Here is a 26,250-nt window from a genome sequence, read left to right as displayed (position 1 = left end):
CACTGCAACTGAAAGCAGGGCTATTCCACGTATGAGGACGGGACTGGAACCCTTCTACACTCACACTATTCACTGGAGTGACTGTGTGTGTGTGTGTGTGTGGAATAGTTTGATGAATTGCTTCTCACAATTCTATGTATGGGTGTGGGTGTGTGAGAGATAGACGGTGGCAGAGAGAGAGGGAGAGAGAGACAGAGAGAGAGAGAGAGAGAGAGAGAGAGAGATATTATGTGTTATCGAGAGCGTGACAATGAATGCAGCATTGCACACTATGTGTGTATAAATGTTGTGTTTACCATGTACACTGTGTGTGCCTGCATAACTATTGTATACATGTGTGTGTGTGTGTGGGTGGGTGGGTGTGTTTGTGTGGGTGGGTGGGTGGGTGGGCCGGTGGGAGGGTGAGAGGTTTCCCTTTATGAGCTGACATATCACATATAATGTACAGTATTGCCCAACAGTTCATGTTTGTATGTTCTGAATCCATCTTGTACATAGTTTATTTAATACTATTCAGGAAATTAAATACATTGGTATCTCAGCAGCACTGGTATATTCAGCATCGATACATCTCTCACTCACAGGTTCAACGTTTGTAGACTGTGATACACATGTAATACACTTATTTATACTTGTACATTGCTGTACCTTGTCTAACTTCACTTTCTTGGTACGCAAGTAGATAAGTCATTAAATGACACTTCAATATATTGCCACCAGCAACACAGTCTGTCTGATGTGATCGTTAATGAACAATAGTTCTCGTGAATTCAGTGTACATGAATGTTTTATGTACTGGCTATACCATCAGTTCTGAACTGGAGCTTTGCCTCTCCACATATGTCTGCTATTGCTGCATCGCTACGGACGCAGGTTCGAATCCGGCCTTGGGCATGGATGTGTGTAATGTCCTTAGATTAGTTAGGTTTCATTAATTCTAAGTTCTAGATGACTGATGACTTCATAAGTTAAGTCGCATAGTGCTCAGAGCCATTTGATTTTGCTAATGGTGCTGGTGGAGTCATGGAGGTGTGCAATAATAATAATGCAATAATGGATATGTATGCAGATATATGTGTCTACATAATAACAACAAAAGTAATGATGTACAAGTAATTGCGTTCAAATGTAATCTTGTTATTCTTGCTATTCTTCCTGACTGTTCTCTGCTGCTGGACACATTTCATCATGATGGTGAACCTTACTGCTGGAAATGCTGGAAGCAAGTGCCGCTGGCACTGCTCTCACAGCTGATAATATGAGCAGCCACACCAAGTGAAAGCTCCACGCCACTGGCCGTTTACACAATACTTAAGCGCCATTCGTGAACAGGCACTTGAGAGGGATGGGGAAGATGGAGAGAGAGAGAAAGAGAGAGAGAGATTGGGGTTGAGGGTGGGGACGAGACAGAGAAGGGGCAAAATTAGATAAGAGCCCAATTACACAATGATGTACCTTTTATCAACGTTAAGGGTAAAGGTGTTATTTTAGATAAAACCTGCTACTCGGGGTCAAGGTAGGCCTATACTGTCGTTTGCAACCTACTTGTATGATGGGATACAGGCACATTTTGCTGTTGATGAAAGACGAAATTTAGTATGCCAGTATGGTCTTAGATGGATATGTTGAGCAGAGTATACACATTGACCTTCAAGATCACCTGTCCTCGACTCATTCATTTTTCTGTCTTGCATCATCACAAAAGGGAAGCACACAGAACTGACACTGATATGATCGAACTACTGGAACATGGAACTGTATAGGCTTCTCAAGGCTTGTGAGATGTTTACAACAAAGCAGGTGGACTCTTTTTCCTTTTTATGTTTTTTCTTTCGTCAATTTTTTTTTTTTTTGCAAAGATTTTCAATAGTATTATTTATGTGTCATGTGCAGAGAGCCCAAAATCTTGATTATTAGCGCAGGGTTTAGCCAACTTAGCTTTATCATCTGTTACATTTGTTTGGTTAGTTAGAATCTGTTGGCGTGATTAGTTTGCCTACAAATTGTGCTAATTACAGAATATCAATAATATAAAACTTGGTTATCATAATTCATATACAAACTTGCACCCAATAACTAATATCTTGATAAAGTAAATCAAAGATGGAACATGTTAGCAACATAAGCACTCAACTAATTCTAGAGTAATTAGCATTTTTAGTTAAAACATTTTGACTGAAATAGAATCCCATATCCTGGCCAACAAGCTGGCGCACCTTAACAGAAATTATTGTTTTCATCCAAACATCCTCAGTCAAAGAAAGTCTTATTCTAGTATTCAGAAATGGAAATTTCTAATTGCAACTTGAAAGTACAGCAGACAATAATGAGCAGATGTAGTTCTAATTATGGTAATCGTACAAATGAGAGGCTGTTGGTAGCCGCGTTTGTCAGTCCGCAAGATATTATGAAATGTGCAAGATCTATGTCCACAGACAAGGAAAGATGTACAACAGACGAGTTATCACAATGTGCACGACTTCATCTAAATTTCCAGTCAGCGAGATACATAGTTCTGTAAGTCAGTCACTGTTCTTAATTACTGATTGAATTCGCAGTTAAACTCAGTAACTGTGTTAATCCTTAATAATGTATCCCGCAAAGCTGACTACATTATTGGACTGTAAACTGTGTTATTTGCACGTTGTACTTACTGTGCTCAGCGTGCTCATTTAGATATGATTATCCACTTGGAGAGACGGTGTAGTTATTGTATGTGTTAATGATTTATTCGCCACAAATAGATTATTGTGAATCATTACGCTTATGTTAGGTTAATGCACTCGAAAAATCGTATTACAGGAAATCAACAGAGTGTACTATGTAGTTAACCGCTTACCTCTGCATAAATTATAGTAAATGATACTGGATCTGGCCACAAACAGTAGATTATTCAATATCAGAGAGCAATTAAAGAGTTTGGACTGTAAACCTGGTGGGAACCTTACTTTTTAAAATAGCCAGTTCTAGACAATCACTTAAAAGCCACATTTCACGGCGGCAGATTAGACCAGGTAAATACGGTTACTTTACAACGTACCACATATAGGACACCTCCTCAAACAGGTATGACTATGCAATAAACTGAAAAATGCAGCGTTCTGAAATATACTGTAAAGATAACCCATGGACGAAATTTGAGTCCAATGGGATGTGAACTTAATCTAAAAGTCTACATTTCAAATACTTGTATATTGATTAGAAAAATATTACATACAGAAGTCAGAGCAACATATTCATAACGATGTCACAGACGGCTAGTATGTGGATATATGTTTACTGTGCCTTTATCGCTTTCACCAGAGTCAGTAAACACTATTTAATGATATTCCTCGTATATTTGCTTGAACACCGAACAGAAGACATCAACAGCACAAGTTTGAAACTAGGCTTGAAAATCAGTAACTATTTGGCAAAACATCGTGCAGCTAATAAACCGAAAACAAAATAAATTAACAAAAAAGTTAGAGAACCTTCTGATGGGCCATGGAGCAGGTGAAGACAATGGTTGGACGAACAAAAAAAAAAGAAAGAAACACAGAAAAAATGTGTTTTGAAAACAAAAGCTTCACGTGTGTCTGAAACGGAAAGCTTACAATCAATGTATATTACCATTTTATATTATGATAGTGAGACATGAACTTTTAATGTGGGAACTACGTGGAAACTAAGGCCAGGCCAGCGAATAGTTTATGGGGACATGTTGGGAGTTAATATGAGGAATAGGAAAACAAAGTAACAGATCTAGGAACGTTTTTAAAGGACATCACATTCGCTGTTCACTGCAGAAATCCACAATTTCAGCTTCGGCCGTTTGCAAGTGCTACTGCAAAAGACTTTGCTTCAGCACATGTCGAATTTAAAATCATTCGACATTTATGCCTGTAATCGTCAAAAATAAGCCTTTCCAATGTAGAAGTACAGTGGCGTTAGCAGAGTTTGGATCTCTGTACATAGAAGGCCGAAATTGAAATTGTGAACTCGGTAATTTCCACAATCAGTGGCGAATATGATATGCTCTAAAAATTATACATGTCTCTGAACATCGAACATGAAAAGTTATTCTGATCTAGGAAATCTAGAACATGTGGGATTATTATGGAAATGAAATGAGGTGAACGGGATATGTGGCCAGAGGAATTTATGGCACACGGGCCGCAGAAATTTCTTTAAAAATGAGTATTACAGTTCAACGTCCCGAGGACGACGAGGCGACTGAAGATAGGAACGGAAATGGAACCGTATCCGTTTGAAAGGTACCATCCAGATAATTTTCCCTGGAACGTTTTACGGCCGGATGAGGGCTGGAACCGCCCTTCTGCGATATAGTATTCCAGTATATTTCTATTGCGTCATGTGGTTCGGGAAACGGGTGAGGTCGGAGGGGAAAGGGAGAATTCTGCACTTGATTCTAATAGATAGGAACAACCTAATGTATAGGTGTGGTGGGGAGTGAGAAGGAAGGGGAAGGGGGTGCTGGGAGATAACCTTCGAAAATACGCAGGAGCAAGGTGGATGCGTATAGCTGGAACCCATATGCTTGTCAAAGTCAGCAACAGATAATTGAAATTTACATAAGACGGCAAAACCTTCGACGTCAGAGCATCACGATTCTCAGTGGAACAGGAGAAGTACATTTCCGTTATTTTAGTCTACCAGTTTTGCAGTACAGTGACCGCTGTATGTATACACTTTTCTGCTTCTGAAAACCAGCGCTATAGCTTCACATACAAGTAGTTTGTCATTTTGCTCTCGGAACAGTTCTCCCGTAAAAGGAATGTGCTTGACAGTGGTAGGTTTCAGGTCCTACGCGGATATTTCTTTGTTTGTTGAAGTGTTGAGGAAGCGTAAAAGCAATGGTCATTGAGGCCATGGTATTTAACATCTTTGGTGGGTGGAGGAGGTGATATGAGACGGTTCGCAGACAACTTCGTTGTGTATAACACAGGTGCAACGCCAGAAAACTGTAGCGAAATGCAGGAAGACAGGCAGACGACCGACGATAGGTGCAGAGACTCGCAGTTGAGTCTCAACTAAAATAAATATAGTGTACTGCGCAAAAAAATGGAGGAGAGATTCATTACAGTTCGATTGCACCACGGACAAAAAAATCAATGGAAACAATAAGAGCCACAACATACCTCATAAAGTAGAAAGTGCAGATTAGCGACTGGGATTTTCTTGTAAATATTTTGCTAACTGTCATACTTAATTTGCACTTGATGGGAGAATACATGTAACAACGGGACTGGAAATGCCAACCACAAGAACGTAATTACTGTCACGAATATTTATTTTAACAAACAAAATAATTTTGGACCATGGCTATAAATACTTAACAAATTTCTATTACGAAGTACTTGACTTCAAAAAAATGGCTTAAATGGCTCTGAGTACTATGGGACTTAACATCTGTGGTATCAGTTCCCTAGAACTTAGAACTACTTAAACCTAACTAACATAAGGACATCACACACATCCATGCCCGAGGCAGGATTCGAACCTGCGACCATAGCGGTCACGCGGTTCCAGACTGAAGCGCCTAGAACCGCACGGCCACACCGGCCGGCAGTACTTGACTTCTTCCCATTCCTAACACTGAAATAAAGTAACAATGTGCCCATTATCAACAAAACGAACTCTCAGCGGATTCTGCAGACATTTCCATGCGCGTGACCGTGCGTTCCACTGGCAGATCATATTCTTTTCCTGTCCAGAGGAACTATTTTGCATGTTTGTTAACTGTTGCTTACCGCTAACAGGTCTTACGGTGAAAAGCCACACACAACCGCAAAGAAAGTTACTTCTAGAAGCCATTTCCTTGCTTGACACTGTGTGCTGCATCTTATTAGCCTAGACGTCCCGTGTCCTAGGGATGTGACATTTTCTGATCTCTGCTTGCGAAAAGCAGACGTCTGCTTTCATTCCACCCTGTTAAAATGACTGTGAACTATATCTAGTCCGATACTTGTGTGTACATTAGGACATACAATATAGGCAGACGGATTTTCGTCGACATTTGGCTAGAAGTGGAACAGATGTTAGCCGATTATGGTCCCCGGCAGATACTGTGCCTGGCCGATCTATCAGAACCGTACAAAACTAACGGTTTAATATATTGTTTATTCCTTGCTACTGTAGTGTTATCTTGAAGCTGTAGCCGCGCGGAATATGCCGAACCGTCCAAGGCGCTGCAGTCATGGACTGTGCGGCTGGTTCCGGCGGAGGTTCGAGTCCTCCCTCGGGCATGGGTGTGTGTGTTTGTCTTTAGAATAATTTAGGTTAAGTAGTATGTAAGCTTAGGGACTGATGACCTTAGCAGTTAAGTCCCATAAGATTTCACACACATTTGAACATTTTTTTTTTTTGAAGCTGTGAGAAAGGATGAAAGGCGTTCCAAGGCGCGGAAGCTAAGACGATGCTGAGGGCAGACGAACTAGGAAAGATATTGTTACATGAAGTAAACAGTAAGGGGAGAGCCTTGCAAAAATGCAAACGCCCCCAGACATGGTCCCAGGGCTTTAGTCACTCTTCAAGGAATCAACATGTAACATCATATGTCGTCTAGACTCTGTAGTAGGTTGTCACCGTAGAACTCTGTAACCAACAGGCACGTACTAGCGTATAAAGCCAGCTTGATACCAGCCCTGAGAACAGCAACGTCAGTAGACTCACAAGGGTTAGAAAGAGAGCGGAAAGGCCAAAAACTGTTGACCAAGCAGTCCCTACTCCGGGGAGCCCGAGGGGCGGGGCTAAATGACGTATAAAAATAATGTTGCAAGCCTTATTTAGCAGAGCAGTTACGTTTAGCTTTCAGCTGAACAATGTTGATACCAAATAAGGACTTCATTAGTGCAACTGCATTAACATCCCCACCTTAGGAGCAGTAGAGGGGACCTAACTATACAGTGATTGGCAGGCACCTGCAAGAGACCTACGGGATTGGCTGGGTGGCTTTAAGTGGAAAAAACGGTACTCCTAGATTCCGCATTTTGCAGGATTCTCAGTCAGACGATTTGGGGGCCGAATCGGCTTCCGTCGACTTCAGTCTCGGTCCAGCTCCACGTAAGTCTGCTCTCTCTCTCTCTTGGAGTGCCTCAGTGAACAGTGTCCATTCATTATGTTTTGTTTTGCAACTAAGTTGTTGCCTTAAGATGCTGCTAGTGTTTGCTACTGTGGTTAGCATCCACTCCTGGGACTTCTGCACTGGCTTCTGTTGTATCAGTGTTATGCATGCTTTTTCTAACCCTAGAACCAACCTCCAGTGTATTAGTTAGTCCTGTCTGGAACAAACAACTATTTCAAAACCCTGTTTGACCAAGAGTCTCCACAATGAGTTCCCTATCGAGTCTCACCACCTGCATTTCTAGTAAATACCTGTACCAGTGTTGCTCAGATAGAAGAAACAATCAAATGCCTTCACTGTGAATTGTCCTTCTGCCTTCTGCTCTGTACCGCTAGGGAGCGCTGACTGACCAGCAACCCCTTTTTTACTCTCCTACTTATGTCAGGACACGACAACGGGAAAAGCTGATGTCAGGTTGTGCTTTATTGAAAGGATACAACCGAATTGAAATTTATGCAGAATAGAAGTGGTTTTGAAAGCTCCTAAGACCCGTTCTTTAGTACTATTTGATTATGTGGGAAATAACACAGGAGACAGAGAAAATTTTTTTAAAATGCACTGTTTGCGGTTCACAGATACTCCTCAGATTCCGACAGTATGCGTTACTGAGACGGGTTTTGTGCACCATCCAGACGATTATTAAGTCCAAGAACGCACATTTCGAGAAGGGTTGTTTCCTGCCACTTACAGGTCTCAAAATGACCATGCAGAATTCTCAGCTATGTTAGGGCTTATACGAAAACTTGCTGTTACTCGTTCTTTACACACGAAATTCACGAATGTAAGTTGTTATATGATAGTGTTGTGAAATACTCGCCGTCAAACACATTAAGATGGCTGCCGAAATAACACGTACACTGCGCGACAGAACTAAAGCGTTACTTTTTCGAAACGCGGCAGATTTCTCCCACTGCAAAGCGGGAATTTGAAATTTGGCTCAGAAGTGCATAGAAACTTCCTCGGTAATGTAGCAGAAGCGTGGTTCCCGGCGACGTCACCCACAGTTACGGCGACACTTCAGACATCGAGGTGTCGACACATGCGGAACCGTGGCAGAGCTCTGAAGTTAGTGTGAGGTGTAAAGTGAGTCAACGATGTTACGCTGCCGCCAAATTTCCCCACAATTCCGCCCGACGCCACCGTAGAAGTGTCACTCGACTGGAAGGTCGTCGAACCCCCTCTTCCACACACTTCAGCCCTCCTTTTGACGCCTCTGCGAAGGCAGTCAAAACCTCGATGCTGATCGTTTGAAAGCATGCGGTTTTCTTGTGGGTACCCAAGGAAAACGTTTCAGACGTAACGCCACTGAAAAGCGGCACTAAAAGGCCTCAACAGGTGGCATAAAGCGCGTCAACGAAAGCACCCCTTCTCCTGGGGCGCTATTCCCGCACGTTACGCCGACGGAAACGGCAGTTCGCAAAATGATGAGCAACAGAATGACATTCTTGATGACGTTCGACGCTGCGGACACACCCTTCTCCAAGGAAATCGGAGGGTTGCAACCCCACTGCGCTTGATGTGACCCATTCGCAGACCAGCGCGACCACCGTTATTACTCTGAAGTACGGGATGGAACCACTAGGGAGCGTTCAAAATCATTCTACGGTATTTTAATGTATTTAGAATCAGCGAGGGTGCTCATGCTTCTCCAGTCTCCTTGTCTCGCACCCTCGTATGGCGTGATCACAGAGGCGGTGCAACACTGACACATGCGTGAGTAAAACGGCAAAGGTTCCCTCTGGGAATCCCCAGTTCAGCAACGCCCTCGGTACCACCCACGTAGCTTTGTTGAGCGCTTTAAGTATGTACCCGTACAGAGACTTCTACACACACATTCGGCTAAACGGTGCTCCGCTGCTGCTGTAGCACCTTACGGCGGGCAATCCCTCATCTCCAATCCCCCCCCCCCGGTAACCCTTAACACATTGATTTCGTATTAACATCACATACGGAGAAAAAAAAAAAAAAAGAAAATGAAGCGAGCAACATGAAACTGTAAATTCTGTACAACAAAAATGTTGTTCTAAAGGTATTTGGAAATTTGTTGTAAGCTATTATGGCACCAAACTGCTGAGGTCATCGGTTCCAAAGCTTACGCACTACTTAATGTAACTTAAACAAACTTACGCTAAGGACAACACGCACAACCCATGCCCGATGGAGGATTCGAACCTCCAACGAGGGGAGCCGCGCTGGCCGTGACAATTCGCCTTTTTTTTTCCTCTCGAAGGATCAGGGGGAGGATTTAGCGGGTTTGTCTATGCTGTATTATTTACTTATTTATTTTTATTTTATTTTATCTTATTTTTTATGTTTTTTATTTTATTTTGTATTTATGGAATTGATTTTGTCTTATGAGAAAAACATCCGGCAACTGCCGTAGCCGAGCGTCCGAGCCGTCTTCATGTGTGTTGGTAGGGGTTCCCTCCTATTCCGTCCGTAGTGGATCAATATGCTCCAGGATTCTTCTTTAGTTTCATACCCGGAACGCTCCACTAAGCAGCAGGGTTCCCAAATAGTGAACCTAACTAATTAGCGAAGTGGGTCCTGTACTTCGGGTGGCGACTGAAGCCCGCATGTGTCGACATCAGTAGGGACAAAATGTCGAGCGTGCCTTTGTTAACATCATGAAATACACTCCTGGAAATTGAAATAAGAACACCGTGAATTCATTGTCCCAGGAAGGGGAAACTTTATTGACACATTCCTGGGGTCAGATACATCACATGATCACACTGACAGAACCACAGGCACATAGACACAGGCAACAGAGCATCCACAATGTCAGCACTAGTACAGTGTATATCCACCTTTCGCAGCAATGCAGGCTGCTATTCTCCCATGGAGACGATCGTTGAGATGCTGGATGTAGTCCTGTGGAACGGCTTGCCATGCCATTTCCACCTGGCGCCTCAGTTGGACCAGCGTTCGTGCTGGACGTGCAGACCGCGTGAGACGACGCTTCATCCAGTCCCAAACATGGTCAATGGGGGACAGATCCGGAGATCTTGCTGGCCAGGGTAGTTGACTTACACCTTCTAGAGCACGTTGGGTGGCACGGGATACATGCGGACGTGCATTGTCCTGTTGGAACAGCAAGTTCCCTTGCCGGTCTAGGAATGGTAGAACGATGGGTTCGATGACGGTTTGGATGTACCGTGCACTATTCAGTGTCCCCTCGACGATCACCAGTGGTGTACGGCCAGTGTAGGAGATCGCTCCCCACACCATGATGCCGGGTGTTGGCCCTGTGTGCCTCGGTCGTATGCAGTTCTGATTGTGGCGCTCACCTGCACGGCGCCAAACACGCATACGACCATCATTGGCACCAAGGCAGAAGCGACTCTCATCGCTGAAGACGACACGTCTCCATTCGTCCCTCCATTCACGTCTGTCGCGACACCACTGGAGGCGGGCTGCACGATGTTGGGGCGTGAGCGGAAGACGCCCTAACGGTGTATGGGACCGTAGCCCAGCTTCATGGAGACGGTTGCGAATGGTCCTCGCCGATACCCCAGGAGCAACAGTGTCCCTAATTTGCTGGGAAGTGGCGGTGCGGTCCCCTACGGCACTGCGTAGGATCCTACGGTCTTGGCGTGCATCCGTGCGTCGCTGCGGTCCGGTCCCAGGTCGACGGGCACGTGCACCTTCCGCCGACCACTGGCGACAACATCGACGTACTGTGGAGACCTCACGCCCCACGTGTTGAGCAATTCGGCGGTACGTCCACCCGGCCTCCCTCATGCCCACTATACGCCCTCGCTCAAAGTCCGTCAACTGCACATACGGTTCACGTCCACGCTGTCGCGGCATGCTACCAGTGTTAAAGACTGCGATGGAGCTCCGTATGCCACGGCAAACTGGCTGACACTGACGGCGGCGGTGCACAAATGCTGCGCAGCTAGCGCCATTCGACGGCCAACACCGCGGTTCCTGGTGTGTCCGCTGTGCCGTGCGTGTGATCATTGCTTGTACAGCCCTCTCGCAGTGTCCGGAGCAAGTATGGTGGGTCTGACACACCGGTGTCAATGTGTTCTTTTTTCCATTTCCAGGAGTGTATGTAGTAAAGGGCCATGTCCTTTAGCCAGTTAACGGCGTTCGTGCTCGTCGGTGGAAAATATACGCCGTCGGGGCGCAATATATCATCAGGGGAGATAGACTCCGGCAATCGCCGCAAGAGCAATACCAGCACGTGCTGCGTGAGTAGCCAGCAGTCGATGCTCGCGGCACAATTCAGGCGGTGTGCGTCCGAGTCAAAGATTGAGCATATCGAACACAGGGCGTCGTCCATCAGAAGAATCGAATGTAGCCTCTGACGAGTAGCGAGCTTCCCGTTCACAACCACGTACCATAACGAACGGACCGTCGTAGGTATAAAAGGGGTGGGTACTGCTCCCACGCCGTGTTCCAGCCAACTTCGGGATGTCTATGTGCGACCGCATTGACAGGCTGCTGCTGTTGATAAAGGAGATAACAATTCTGCGCTCTGGGCATCCGTGTCGTCGGAAGATCTGATCTTAGGTAGTTGAGGTCAATAAAGAACCCACTGATGAGGGCCAGTGCCGGTGAAGTGTGTCCTACAGAAACCGGGGATGTAGAGAGTGTGGTGCCACTTCAGGCATCAGGGTGTCCGTCAGATTGTCGTGGGCAGGGGATCACGTGCGACGCATGGCGTTGAGATAAAGCGATCGCGCACTGTTACCGACATGAATTAAACCGATAGCGCCCGGCCGCTGCGGCAGTGCCAGGGTGACGTACCAGACTTTGAAAACAAGACGGGGGTTCACGAAATGTCGATATGCTGCCTGAAATCTGTCAGCCATCGTAACCGTCAAGGGAAGGACATGCGCAAAATAGTTCAATTTCGAGACAAGATGAGTGTTGACGTTAGGTGTTGTTAGGACGAATTTTGTTGCCTTGTATCAGTGCACGTGTCTGGTGTAATAGCCAGCGGTATGCAGCCGCCGCCGTGCGGCGAAGATTGCTATAGAACTGCAGACCGAAACATTTGAGTACGGACACCTTGTCAAAGGGCACCGCTGTTGGGTGGGAAAGACACCCGCCCACATCCAAGTATTTTGTCTTCTTCTCGTTGATGACGCTCACAGCGATCGCCCCGTACTGGCGTGGCCACTGAAGTGCCATGTGCATTTCATCATCTGATTTGGCCAGGAACACCACATCATTGGCGAATGCACCACAACGAAAGGTTACGTCCCGTATGCAAATGCCTGCTAATCGCCTCCGTAGACTATTCAATGCTGGTTCAATCGCTGCCGCAAATAATATATCCGACAAGGGGCATCCTTGTCGCTCTGAAAGTCCAACAATAATGTGACTAGACTGGTAATCGTTCACCATCATGCGGGAACGCGCACCGTGGATAAGAAGAAGGACGACACGTCCAGACTCTGGAGAGAGGCTCATGCATTCCAAAATTGCGCATAGGAATCCGTGGTCGATGAGTTTGAATGCATGGTCAAAATCGACAGCGATAAGGGCGCCTCGAATTTTGTTGGCCGCCGTCAAAGCAATTACGTCGCGGTATGCTCCTAACGCCGTATGAATGTTGCTGACACCACCTAAAAATGTCTGATCGGTCTGGATGGCTTTCCCGATAGCAGTGTGGAGACGCACGCGGAGGATGCAAGCGAAGATCTTGTAGTCGTTATAGTGGAGTGTGAGTGGGCGAAAGTCCTGCCACTTACAACCACCTTTCGGTTTCGGTACTGGGCTCAAGATGCCTTCTGTAAATTCCGTGGGGACATTGAAATCAGGGCGGATCACTTATTGAAACATTTTGAGCCACTTGCCGCCCATAAGCTCACTAAAAAGTGCGGTAGAATTCCAGGGGTAAACCGTCCGGCTCTGACGATTTGTTCGGTGCTCCACGTGCCAAGGCCGATGTCAGCTCGTTGGATGTGATGGGCAACAGCAGAGTGTCATCAGGTGCCACGTCCATGGGTGCGGGAAAATCTTGCAGCAGTTCGTCATAATCACGTACGTTTCGCGAACTTCCATGTACAAGGTTCCATAGTGTCGCGCGAACGTGTATGCGCTATGCCGGTTTGCGTCACTGCCCGGCCGCCAGCCTCCGTTTTTACCGCTGCAATGCGCTGACGTTTGCGGTGGCGCCTCTCGCGCACAGTGTGACAGACTGATGCCCTTTCGTTGGGGATGCAGTCCTGCACTCGTGCACTGAAGAGGACATCTTCCAGCTGCTCTGCCCTGGTGCGAAGTAGGCGAGCTTTGGTGGGTTGTACGGACATCTGACCTTCGGGAGACGGCGGCTGCGACGCCAGGTCACGTAACGCTGTATAGTAATATTTCGACGTCGTTCTTTGCCAGTTCGATCTCTCAGGCCCCTAGGCCATCAGGGCCTTTCGGAGTGCAGGTTTGACACATCCCAGCCACCTCAGCAACGTGGAAGCGTACATTGGCAGGCAGCTGATACAACGACGCCATGTGTCAGTAACTGCTTGCCGACACGCTTCGTCACGAAGGAGGGTTACGATAACCGTCCATGGGCCTCTGCTGCGCCTGGTGAGTTGTCGGAGTGAGGTGACAGTGCAGATACATGCGAGATGATACGTGAAAGCCGTCGGTTCTAGAGTTCTGCATCACGGGTCGCTGTACGGAGGCTACGCGAGACGTACATCAGGTCCAGACGACTGGCAGAGTGGCCAGTAAAATGTGTATATCCGCGCTGGTTCCAATTATGTAAGAGCCATGTGTCGTGGAGCGCGAGGCCTCGTAACAGTGCTTGTAGAGCCGGGCATGGGACATAATGCGGTATCTGGTCCTTGGGCTGCAGAAAACTATTAAAATCGCCGCCCACTATGTAATGGTCCATATTTCCTTGCTAAAGTGGGGCGACCACCTCCGAATAAAAAACGTGCCTGTCACACCGCGGTGAAGTACCGGAGCGAGCGTAGATGTTAACGAGGCGGACTGAGCCATGCGTGAGAGCGATGCCTCGCGCGTTCGGCAAGTATGTTACGTCCGTCACTTCCATGCCATCTCGGAGGAGGACGGCCGTTCCCACTGCGCCATCACCACATCGTAGACTGTAGGTGGTGTAGCCATAGAGGTCTAAACGCAGCTCGGGACGGACCTCCTGAAGAAGGGCAATGTCCAAGTCTGCCGCTCTGATCATGTCGTGTAATACGCGGGTCTTGACAGTGGAATGGACACCACTGACATTGATTGTTCCCACACCGTATGACTGAGACACATTAAGTGGTGGAGGCAATGTACGGGTGCAAGCTCACTGTAAGCTCGCACACAACACAGCCATCCGGCCGTATGACGTGCCTTATTGTGCCGTATGATCCCCTAACTGGCAAGGCCCTCCGGGCTCAATGTCAGCCATGGGCTCCGAGGAGTTTACGATGTGTGCTGTGCATCATCTGCCTCAATGTCGTCCGCCCAGTCACCAAGAGAGGATAGGGAGGTCAGTGGTGGCTGGCCTCTTTCACAGGAGCCCACATTTTGGGAGTCGATCCGATGCGCCTCGGTTTCAGGGCCACCAGCTGTAGCAGAGTCTTGCTTATCGTCAGGCACCTTCTGGTGAATGAGGCGGCTGGAATCCCTTGCAACTGCAGACACGGAAATGGAGTCGATGTCTTCCATCAGTCTGATATCCCTGTCCCGTTCTTCATCTGACAATCGTCTCTTCTTGTGTCGCTTGGATTATTTTTGGTTGCGGGTCCAAGACTCGACACCCACTGGATGGATGGGCTCGACACGGTTCAAATGGTTCAAATGGCTCTGAGCACTATGGGACTCAACTGCTGAGGTCATTAGTCCCCTAGAACTTAGAACTAGTTAAACCTAACTAACCTAAGGACATCACAAACACCCATGCCCGAGGCAGGATTCGAACCTGCGACCGTAGCGGTCTTGCGGTTCCAGGCTGCAGCGCCTTTAACCGCACGGCCACTTCGGCCGGCCCTCGATACGGTCTCGGTCATCTGGAATCCCTGTGTCCGATTCCGACAGTGACGGCGGCTGGGTGCCCTCGACGCCGCGATGGGCAGTGGCTGCAGCAACCTCTGCACCGTTTGGTTGTCGTGGCACCGTTGTTGCCGTCGTCGTCAGTGCCGACTCTCCAATGGAGCTGGCAGCGGCTTGACAGGGTATCAGGTTTTGATCATCGGTCACGTCATGTCGTGCCTCCTCCACATACGTTAGTGGGAGAGAGGTCATCGTAGATCGTAGATGGTTGGGGAAGTTCATTGCGGAGCACCTGAACGAGGCGGCGCTGCAGACACTCAGTTCTATCATGGCCCTCCTGGCCGCAGCCCGAGCAGGTCCTCGGTTGGCCATCACATATAACAACTGCTCGGCAGATGCCAACGAAAACATAAGATGGAACTTGCTTCTTAAGTTCTTTGTGCAGTTGGCGTACCCTGTTAAGGACAGGATACGTCTCGAACGTATTACATTTCTCCTCTGGGTGGCTCAAAACTGTGCAACATGGTCGCGACGAGTCAACGACAAGGTCGGAGGGAACTTCGAACGGTAGTTCAAAGACGCGCACGGTACACACGCCCTGTCCAGCATGGACAACTGCTACCAAGCTGGCATAACCGTCATCGCGGCAGAAGCGGAAGCCATTGTTAAATCGTTGGAGGAGTCTGTCACAGGCTGCTTCGTCAGTCAGTTTGAGATACACTGTGCTGGATACAATGGATGCCCATCAGTTCTTGCGGTTGTATGTGTACGACGTCTCGAAGAAAGCATTCTGTTTCATGGTCCTTCGGCCTCGTATAAGATGCATTGAACGTTATTTTCATTGTGGCTTGTCGATATGATAACGCTGTGTCGGGTCGGTACCGCTACTGTTAAGTCGATACAACGACGCACGACTGCGCGCTAGCGAGTAAACAACTCCTGCGGAGCGCTTCTCGGCGTGCCGAGCCCGTCCGCACTGAATCACGGCTGAAAGCCGACTACTTAGACCGCGCTGATACCACGCGCGGCGAAGGTGTTAAATCAAGCGTTATATTACAATCGAGAAACCATCAGTCCTCAATGGGCCAGGATCATGACCTTCATCTGCATGAGAAATGGTATTAATAAATTTGTAAAAGAAAGAAAGAAGAATTCTACGAAAAACGTTAGGTCTAATTAAGAACAAAGATGGCAATTGGATGTTGCGGCCAAGTAACAGAGAAGATAAGAAAAATGTGTGCTATACTCTATGGACATCTAGAGAGTATGAGCGAAGGCAGACTAACGAAGAAGATCCATATGTTCTTCCAGAACAGGAAAAACAGACAAAGAAAATTCGTGGGGCGGCAAGACATAATAGGTGTTGGTAACAATGCAAACTGGAGACCTTAATCAAAAGACACAATTGGAGATATAAGTAAAGGAATTCAAAGGTTTTCAGGAACAGAAAACAAACAGAAAAATACACTACTGGCCATTAAAATTGCTACACCAAGAAGAAATGCAGATGATAAACGGGTATTCATTGGACAAATATATTATACTAGAACTGACATGTGATTATATATTCACACAATTTGGGTGCATAGATCCTGAGAAAACAGTACCCAGAACAACCACTTCTGGCCGTAATAACGACCTTGATACGCCTGGGCATTGAGTCAAACTGAGCCTGGATGGCGTGTACAGGTACAGCTGCCCATGCAGCTTCAACACGTTACCACAGTTCATCAAGAGTAGTGACTGGCGTATTGTGACGAGCCAATTGCACGGCCACCATTGACCAGACGTTTTCAATTGGTGAGAGATCTGGAGAACGTGCTGGCCAGGGCAACAGTCGAACGTTTTCTGTATGCAGAAAGGCCCGTACAGGACCTGCAATATGCGGTCGTGCATTGTCCTGCTGAAATGTAGGGTTTCGCAGGGATCGAATGAGCCGGCCGGAGTGGCCGAGCGGTTCTAGGCGCTACAGTCTGGAACCGCGCGACCGCTACGGTCGCAAGTTCGAATCCTGCCTCGGACAAGGATGTGTGTGATGTCCTTAGGTTAGTTAGGTTTAATTAGTTCTAAGTTCTAGGGGACTGATGACCTTAGAAGTTAAGTCCCATAGTGCTCAGAGCCATCTGAACCATTTTTTGGATCGAATGAAGGTTAGAGCCATTGATCGTAAGACATCTGAAATGTAACGTCCACTGTTCAAAGTGCCGTCAATGCGTACAAGAGGTGACCGAGACGTGTAACCAATGGCACCCCATACCGTCACGCCGGGTGATACGCCAGTATGGCGATGACGAATACACGCTTCCAATATGCGTTCACCGCGATGATACCAAACACGGATGCGACCATCATGACTATGTAAACAGAACCTGGATTCGAAAACATGAAGTTTTGCCATTCGTGCACCCAGGTTCTTCGTTGAGTACACCATCGCAGGCGCTACTGTCTGTGACGCAGTGTCAAGGGTAACAGCAGCCATGGTCTCCGAGCTGTTAGTCTATGCTGCTGCAAACGTCGTCGAACTGTTCGTGCAGATGGTTGTTGCCTTGCAAACGTCCCCAGTTGTTGACTCAGGGATCGAGACGTGGCTGCACGATCCGTTACAGCCATGCGGATAAGATGCCTGTCATCTCGACTGCCAGTGATACGAGGCCGTTGGGATCCAGCACGGCGTTCCGTATTACCCTCCCGAACCCACCGATTCCATATTCTGCTAACAGTCATTGGATCTCGACCAACGCGAGCAGCAATGTCGCGATACGATAAACCGCAATCGCGATACGCTATAATCCGACCTTTATCCAAGTCGGAAACGTGATGGTATGCATTTCTCTTCCTTACACGAGGCATCACAACAACGTTTCAGCAGGCAACGCCGGTCAACTACTGTTTGTGTATCATAAATCGGTTGGCCACTTTCCTCATGTCAGCTCGTTGTAGGTGTAGCCACCGGCGCCAACCTTGTGCGAATGCTCTGAAAAGCTAATCATTTGCATATCACATCATCGTCTTCCTGTCGGTTAAATTTCACGTCTGTAGCACGTCATCTTCGCAGTGTAGCAATTTCAATGGCCAGTAGTGCGACTGTAGTCAGATGATCAGGCAGAACTCATTCTGAGAAATGAAGATCGTTTATAAAGGGATGAAAGAAAAGAGAAATAAATACGATATTCTGGTCCTCACTTGCCCTAAAACGCAATAAAATAAAACAGAAGAGGAACACGATGGATCGTTTACTTATCGTCTCAGAATACGACGACTCCGTAACTCGGTATCTCCAGTGCATTATTGTTCAGTAAAAGGAACGTATTTTCGTTTCCACCATACTTAAACAGTGTTGTAAACGGCATCTTTTGATTGGTTCAAAATGGTTCAAATGGTTCTGAGCACTATAGGACTTAACATCTACGGTCATCAGTCCCCTAGAACTTAGAACTACTTAAACCTAACTAACCTAAGGACATCACACAACACCCAGTCATCACGAGACAGAGAAAATCCCTGACCCCGTCGGGAATCGAACCCGGGAACCCGGGCGCGGGAAGCGAGAACGCTACCGCACGACCACGAGCTGCGGACACATCTTTTGATTCTCTTCGTCTGTAACCGTATTGCTAATTGATTTGTTGGAGCAAGAGAGTGAGCTATGGGAAGAGTAGACTGGTGAGCCAAAATATTATGAACACCTGCTAAACAGTGTGTCAATCTACGTTTGAAACGCAGCACAACAGCGACACTGCTTGCCATGGATTCGACAAGACCTTAGTAGCTATCCGGGGATATGTAGCACCACACGTGTGCTCAGAGGTGAGGCAGCTCCTGTAAATTACGGGCCGGTAGACCAGCTGTCGTCCAACAGCGTCCCAGACGTGTTCCATCGGGTTCAGATCAAGCGAATTCGTGGCGAAGATAACAGATTGAGTTCACTATTATGCATAATCCTCAAAACACTGTAGCTCGACGCTGTGAAGCAGATAAGCTTCCCTGGTGGAAGGTTCCATGCGGTAGGGGAAGTCATCAAGGATCGACTGTAGTTATGGTCAGATAGTCCACACCTATCACGATGCCTTCGATTGCTACCACAGGTTCCATGAAAGCTCAGGTAAACGTCCCACATAGCATAACAGTACCCTCACAGCACTCTAGTACCCCCATCGACTTCCGTCCGTGGAATTTAAACCTGCAAGTGGTACAACAGTATTGTCTAGAAAAAAAGAAGGGAAAAAAAGGAAACACGATTCAGTAGTTTCACAGCATATAAGATTCTGTACATGCCCATATTACGTGACCGAACCTTTGTACGATCATGCAAAACGGCACGACATAACGCCACAACCGTTTATTTTATAGGACCGGGACTCGATTTCGAAGCGGAGATGAGCCACATCGCATGGAGCTGAGAAAGCTACGCCAACAGTGGTGTTACCACAGGAAAAATCACCCAGGTCAGACATGCCCCAGCAGACGAACCAGACAAACTAGGCACCACAACGTTCCAAAACTCTTATCCTCATTCTTTCGATCTTAACCTCTCACGCCGCACTGAGTGGCCGCGCGGTTTGAGGCGCCATGTCACGGATTGCGCGGCCCCTCCCACCGGAGGTTCGAGTCCTCCCTCGGTCATGGTTATGTGTGTTGTTCTTAGCATAAGTTAGTTTAAGCAGAGTGTAAATCTAGGGACCGATGACCTCAGCAGTTTGGTCCCTTACGAATTCACACACATTAACCTTTCACACCACAGCTCACTGTGACAGCAAATCAGACATAAATGAGTTAGGCGGACAGTCACGGAAGTACAAATTCCCCACTGTAATTTCAGAAAGCTTGAAGACAATATGTCTGCAGTTTTTCATATAAAACACACTGCTCTTTGCAGAAGAAAACTGTGTGAGTGACTGACATTAACTAACCACCAGATAATGAAGCGTTCAGAATTAAAAGTGAAGGAGCAGATGTCTATCCTTTACATGTAGAAGTCATCAGAGATGGACTGAGGCTGCCGGTAGACTTCTTTTCAAAGATTTCGCACTGGAAGTATGTCTCACTAAACTCTTCGGGCTAAGAGACTAGCGTAACATGTTTAGAACTGTTGGCGGCCTCACATGCAAATTATTAGGATGTAGCAATCTCGGCCAAGGATTGCCACTTGTGGCACGCCCAGCGACCTCTGCGTCCGCACTCAGATGCGTGAAACTCTGCTACAATAAAATGTCATTACTGATAAAAGACTCAGCAGCTCCTACCACACTGCATATAGAGACCATAAACTTCAGGACGTTTAGAAAGGTTACTACAGCTCGAGGCAGAACTCAGTAGTAGCAAGCGGAATAAGAAAATGTGAGTCATACGGCTGCAGTCCGTAAAATTTTTACAGAGGCATAAGCCAGTTGGTTAAGGAGAATTGAAAATTGGTTTCTTGATACTGAAACAAGCTCAGACAGAGGTGCAAGAATCGTATTAAAAACAAATCAAATATAATAAAAGTGAGTGGAACTATTACAAGTTTCTGCCCAAACAAAGTCGCACCTTAACGAAGAAGTCGAAGAGCACTACGAGGAGTTAGAAGAGCTGTTAAAAGTAATTCAAACTGTATGACAATTTCTACAGGACCTGACCATCATTTTGCAGGACAATGCTCAAGCACGTACAGTGCAAGCTGTTACTGATTTGTTTGACTGATGGGGCTGCTAAGTGCTATACCACCTACTGCACTCCCCTGACTTAAGCCCTTGTGACTTCAACTTCGTTTCTAAACTGAAGAAAACACTTCACGGCATTCGCTTCGGAATTGCTACAAATTCGTCGGGCAATAGACCGCGCCGCTCGAACTGTCAACACAACTGGCACTGCTAAGAGTATCCTACGACTTCCACATCGCTGTAAAAGGGTTACACAGAATTCTGGTGACTGCTTTGAAGATCAGTAAAACTTTGAAACACGTATATATTTTGTACGAGCTGTAAATAATTTGTTGCCACTACTGAATTGCCAACCGTCTTATTTGCACGATACACGAGAGAGAATTGTCACAGCATGTGCTTCGATAAGTGCCGATGTGTTAAAGAATAGGACTCAATCCATGATAAGCAGATTGCAGCACTGCAATGATACCAATGGTCATCACTTCGAACACCTTCGGTAAATGGACGTTCTTGCCACCTTTGTGACGTTCGTTGGTCTTTAAAGACCTTACTGTTATACATCAGAAAATGCAACTTTTATCCCACAAGCTTTTCAGATCCTATCATACTTTCGGAGTTGTTCTTCGTAGCAATAGTTAGTGACTCACCCTGTATATCCAGCCCGTGGTCCTTAGAACTCCTCTCCAAGTTCCGAAAGCGTCTCGCTACTTGCTAGCACTAGACAGCTGTTAGACGTAAAGGTTCCAACGCTCAAAACTCCCGATTACATTAGAGGGACATACGAATCCGATCAGCTACGAAAGGGTTAAACAGAAACTGAGATCGAATTTAGTTTTTTGCGCCAGTTACCACAGATACTCTACAGGGCAATATGATTTTTAAAAATATTGATAACAGCACATACGAGGAATCTTCGTGTATATTCGGTATTCGCTATCATGAACTCTTGCTGTGTAGTGCGCATACCTTAAGTGCTATAAAATCACATAAGTAACTATGGTAGAAAAGACGTAACGCATTTGCGTGTTACGAGCCTGACTTCGGTTTCTTCGATCAGAAGACTATATGGGATAGGAAAAATAATGATAACAGTGGCAGTGATGGGACGGTTGTGTTTGACGGTGAACAAGGCAGATAAGGCACGTATCGCGCTGGACTGTGCATGTTCAGTATGGACGGGGCATCATTGCACATTCTTTACAAGTAGTGCTCACTTCGTATTTAAATTCAGAGGCCGAAGTCGACGTGCAATGAAAAACCTAAGAGTTCCAAAGAGGGCAAATTGTGAGGGCCCGATTAACTGGAGCATCAGTAACCAAGACAGCCAACGTATTTAATGTTTCAAGAGAAACTGTTCCAACAGTTATGACAGCCTACACAAAACATGGGAAGACATCAACGTGTAAACGTAACAGTGGGTGCAAATCAAAACTAAATGACAAGAGATCGTCGTACCATAACACGAATTGTGTCAAAACAACACAAAACTACGGCGGCTAAAGTGACTGCAGAGTTCAACAGCCATCTCAGAGACCCCATATCTATGGACACTGTCCGCCGAGCACTACATAAAGCGAAAATTCATGGACGAGCTGCTGTACCGAAATCATTAGTGACGACAACCAACGCAAAGAAACGTAAAACGTGTTGTGAGGAATATCGATCCTGGATGGCTGATCAGTGGAAATACGTCATATGGTCGGACGAGTCAATGTTTTCGTTATTTCCAACATCGGACCGAGTTGACATCTGGAGGATGCCAAGAGAAAGCTGCAGTCCTGATTGCATGATTCCAACATTTAAGCATGGAGGTATACGTATGAAGGTATGGGCAACCATATCATGGTTCTCTGCTGGTCACATCATTACTCTCAAAGGCCGCGTTATAGCCAAAGATTTTGTGAACATTTTAGGTGATCAGGTGCACCCCGCGATTCAAATGTTGTTCCGCAATAATGATGCCATATTTGAGTTTGATAATGCACCCATTCACACACTCAGGAGAGTACAATCTTGGTACGAGGAATACTCAACTGAACTGCAGCGTCTTCCATGGCCAGCACAGCCTCCGGACTTGAATATTATCGAACCATTGTGGGCGGTATTGGAGCGCAGACTCCGGAGCAGATATCCACCTCCCTCGTAACTATGGGGGTTAGAAGAGACATAACATTCCACTGGAGACTATACAACCATTAAATGTCTGTATTCCAAGAAGAATCGCAGCTGTATTACGGGCAAATGGGGGCCAGAGACGTAACATTCCACTGGAGACTATACAACCATTAAATGTCAGTATTCCAAGAAGAAACGCAGCTGCATTACGGGCAAATGAGGGTCCAACCCCTTATTAATAAACCATTCCCAAGTAACTATAGGTGTTCAGATTGTTTTGCCTATCCCCCGTATATGCAGTAGAGTCTGGCAGAGTTTCGCTGGAGACCGCGTAGCTGCTGGTTCGCTCGCTCACCTGAATTCCACGTAGCCGGCGTGCAGCAGGAGCGCCATGAAGTCGCCCGCCATGTCGTCGCGCTCGCCGGTCAAGAAGAGGATACCGTCTGCTGCCTCCGGCCGGAACTCCACCGACAGCTGGACGTGCTTGTACGCGGCTCGCAGCGCAGGGAACGCCAGCCAGCTCTGGCCAGAGAAGCGCGGGCTGCGCACCTCCACCTCTGCAACACATCGGAACCCCCAACACACACTCAGCAACATTTGTCTCTCTGGCTGCGGGCGTTAGCGCGATGGAAAATGGCAAGGATTCACTACTACTCAAGGCCCTGTTAGTTCCATCGCGTCTCTCTGCGACCTTCTGTAACAAGTGGCAAGACGGAGCAGTAATAACTGAGCGAACAGGGTAAACTAAAACTCGCATTTACACAGGGATTGTGTGGCTGAATACTGACGGTTCATTCGTTCAAAACCGGTCTACGATTATTATTATCACGTTTTTATTAGGTCGCCATCCTCTCTCTCTCTCTCTCTCTCTCTCTCTCTCTCTCTCTCTCTGTGTGTGTGTGTGTGTGTGTGTGTGTGTGTGTGTGTGTGTGTGTGTGTGTGTGTTCGACACAAATTTTGCAACTGATTTTAAACTAACTTCCCAATGACCTATTCACTTGAAATTTTACACGTAGCACAGAATCGGATGGCAGTCAAATACTAACTTTCATTTTTGTCGGTCTGTTCGGCAGGTATGGGGTAGGAAGTGAAAACAGTTCGGTAACACCTGACATCTTGCCTACCCTGCAGGACTGGCATGTCGCACAGGTAGTATCTGGAGGCTTTCCAGGCGCTATTGCAAATGGAGGAGCACAGCTGGGCAGAGAGAGGCGAGAAGAGGAGAGACAGTTTATTTTGAACTAACTTTCCAATCAGCTAGAGACTCAAAATTTTAAGCGTAGCTCAGGACTGGATGGCAGTGCAATATTAACCCACTTCCTTGTCTAGTGTGTGGCGTAAGGTACTGTACACCACTGCAATTTGCCACTTTTCCTATACCAGTCACGAGTAGTTTGCAGGAAGAGCAATTAGTGGTAAGCCTCTATGTGAGCTCCAATCACTCTAACTTCTACCTTTATGATCTTTTCGCAAGATATCTATAGGAGGAGGCTATATATTGCTTCAGACAGATGAAGAGAAACTCAAATAAACCTGAAATTCACCACAAGTCTCTGTTATAATCTCATCAAGTTTCTGTTGTAACCTCATCAATATGTTGGAAATCGATTGAAAGTTTCACACAGCAACATTAAAAAGTGGAATATAATTATTTGAATCAAAATAAATTTTTAATATACACACATTTAAAGTGGAGTAAAAAGTATAAAGTAATTTCTCCTAAGCCCAAAAGATAGAATTGAAAGTCTACGATTCAGCGTTTCTAATAGCTAAGAAAATACTTGTAACAATGAAAATGAAAAATGTGGCACATTCATAACTGATGCATGAACAGTTGACCTCCTTACTATTAGACTAATTACTAACTTATGGATGAACAGTGCACTTCGTGACTGTGGCCTACTGCAGGCAACCCACATTTTTCGTTTTAAATTGTAGACGTATTCTGAAAACTATTAACCCACTAACTGCCATGATCCCCATTTGGGGATGACTAAAATATACAGTTTACTTAAAGGTTACTTCATTTTTGTATTTTACATTCGTTTTCTAAGTCTTTGCATCAATCAGGTAATCCCAAAATAAATGTAGGTTGAAGAAAAATAATCTTCCAGTTAATAGGTTAATGATTCATAAACACGAATTTTCAGGCCAATGAGGTTACACATCTACATCTTTATAAATAGCTGTATATTTGTTATAATTTTACAGTGATTCAACGACATTTCGTTATTTAGCCCAGATCCGTCTACGGATCCAGAGCATTTATGTGTACGTAAGAATGGTTCAATTATACCCACTGTACATGTTTTTTTTTTTAATGATAGGCTGATGCAGCAAATATGTCTGCTGACTAATGAAAATCTGTTTCATGCTGAGTAATGAGTCTCGTTATATTGAAGCTAAGTGAGAAAAAAAAAATAAAGAAAAAGCAGTGAACTGCACAACGACTAAATCTTGCCTAAATTCTGAAATCACAATCACTGCGCCTCCTAGTATCTAACAATCTTTCTTTAATAAAATTCTGTTCATATCAGCATCTATTATCCTGGCCTAGTGTAGCTAAGGAAGTAACCAGTACAGCGTGCTGTTTTGCTCCATGCAAGTGCAGTGGACGTTAAAAATTTAAGTTTTTATTCTTTGGCTCACTTTCTATTGAGTAATTTGTTCTGAGTTGGAATAATAAAATATCTTATGTAACTTTATATATGCGTTTAATTTGTTGCCTAGAAGTTAACATCAGTCTGGAGTGAACACAAGATAAAGACAGATACTTTAAAAATTATTTTACATCTTCTTTATGGTCGGAAGTAGCTTTAGTTCACTATTTACATACCTTAGGACGGGCTAACAGACGTTGACATGAACTGAATTTCTCTTAAAGAAAGATTGTTAAATATTATCAGACGCAGTGATTGTAATTGTGAGCTCAGAATGCATGCAAGATTTGTTTGTTCTTGAGTCCACTGATTTTCTTTTACAAAGCAGGTGGTTTGGAGTGAATGTGTGATGACATATTATCCATTTATTGGAATTAACTTCAATTCATATTTTAGTTAATGAATGTTTCCATTAAGCTGAAGTGGGGAAAACTGTTTCCTCTTTGAAGTTATATATTCTATGCATTATTATTCGCCTGTAGCAGCGGAACTTTGATTACTGCAGGACGTGTGAGAGATCAGGCAGTCAAATGAAAACTTAGGACCCCAGTAAGACTTTAAGTACTAGATTGACTGCTATAATCGGGAATTGTTATGTTAAAAGCCACGTTTTACGGATGGTTCACCCGATGTCTAACGGCATGAAACATTATTTTTTTAAAATTATGTGGACGGTTATTAATGCTAGCATAACTGAAACACCCGACCTCCTTATAACTGGAGGGTGAAGGGTTAGAATTGACCAAGATGA

At 45.7% G+C, this 26,250-nt stretch overlaps 1 protein-coding gene across 1 annotated transcript in view; it reads right to left on the bottom strand.

Annotated features, from left to right (window-relative positions):
- LOC124799174 (pikachurin-like) overlaps positions 1–26,250 on the bottom strand; it is a 944,586-nt gene that overhangs the window by 225,997 nt on the left and 692,339 nt on the right. The window contains exon 5 of the mRNA XM_047262711.1: positions 23,195–23,396. Within this exon, the coding sequence (XP_047118667.1) occupies positions 23,195–23,396 (202 nt within the window). The remainder of the gene's footprint in view (positions 1–23,194; positions 23,397–26,250) is intronic.

This window comes from Schistocerca piceifrons, chromosome 5, assembly GCF_021461385.2.
Source record: "Schistocerca piceifrons isolate TAMUIC-IGC-003096 chromosome 5, iqSchPice1.1, whole genome shotgun sequence".
NCBI lineage: Eukaryota > Metazoa > Arthropoda > Insecta > Orthoptera > Acrididae > Schistocerca > Schistocerca piceifrons.
The sequence above is the reverse complement of the archived record's forward strand: the minus strand, read 5'-3'. Positions and strand labels throughout refer to the sequence as shown.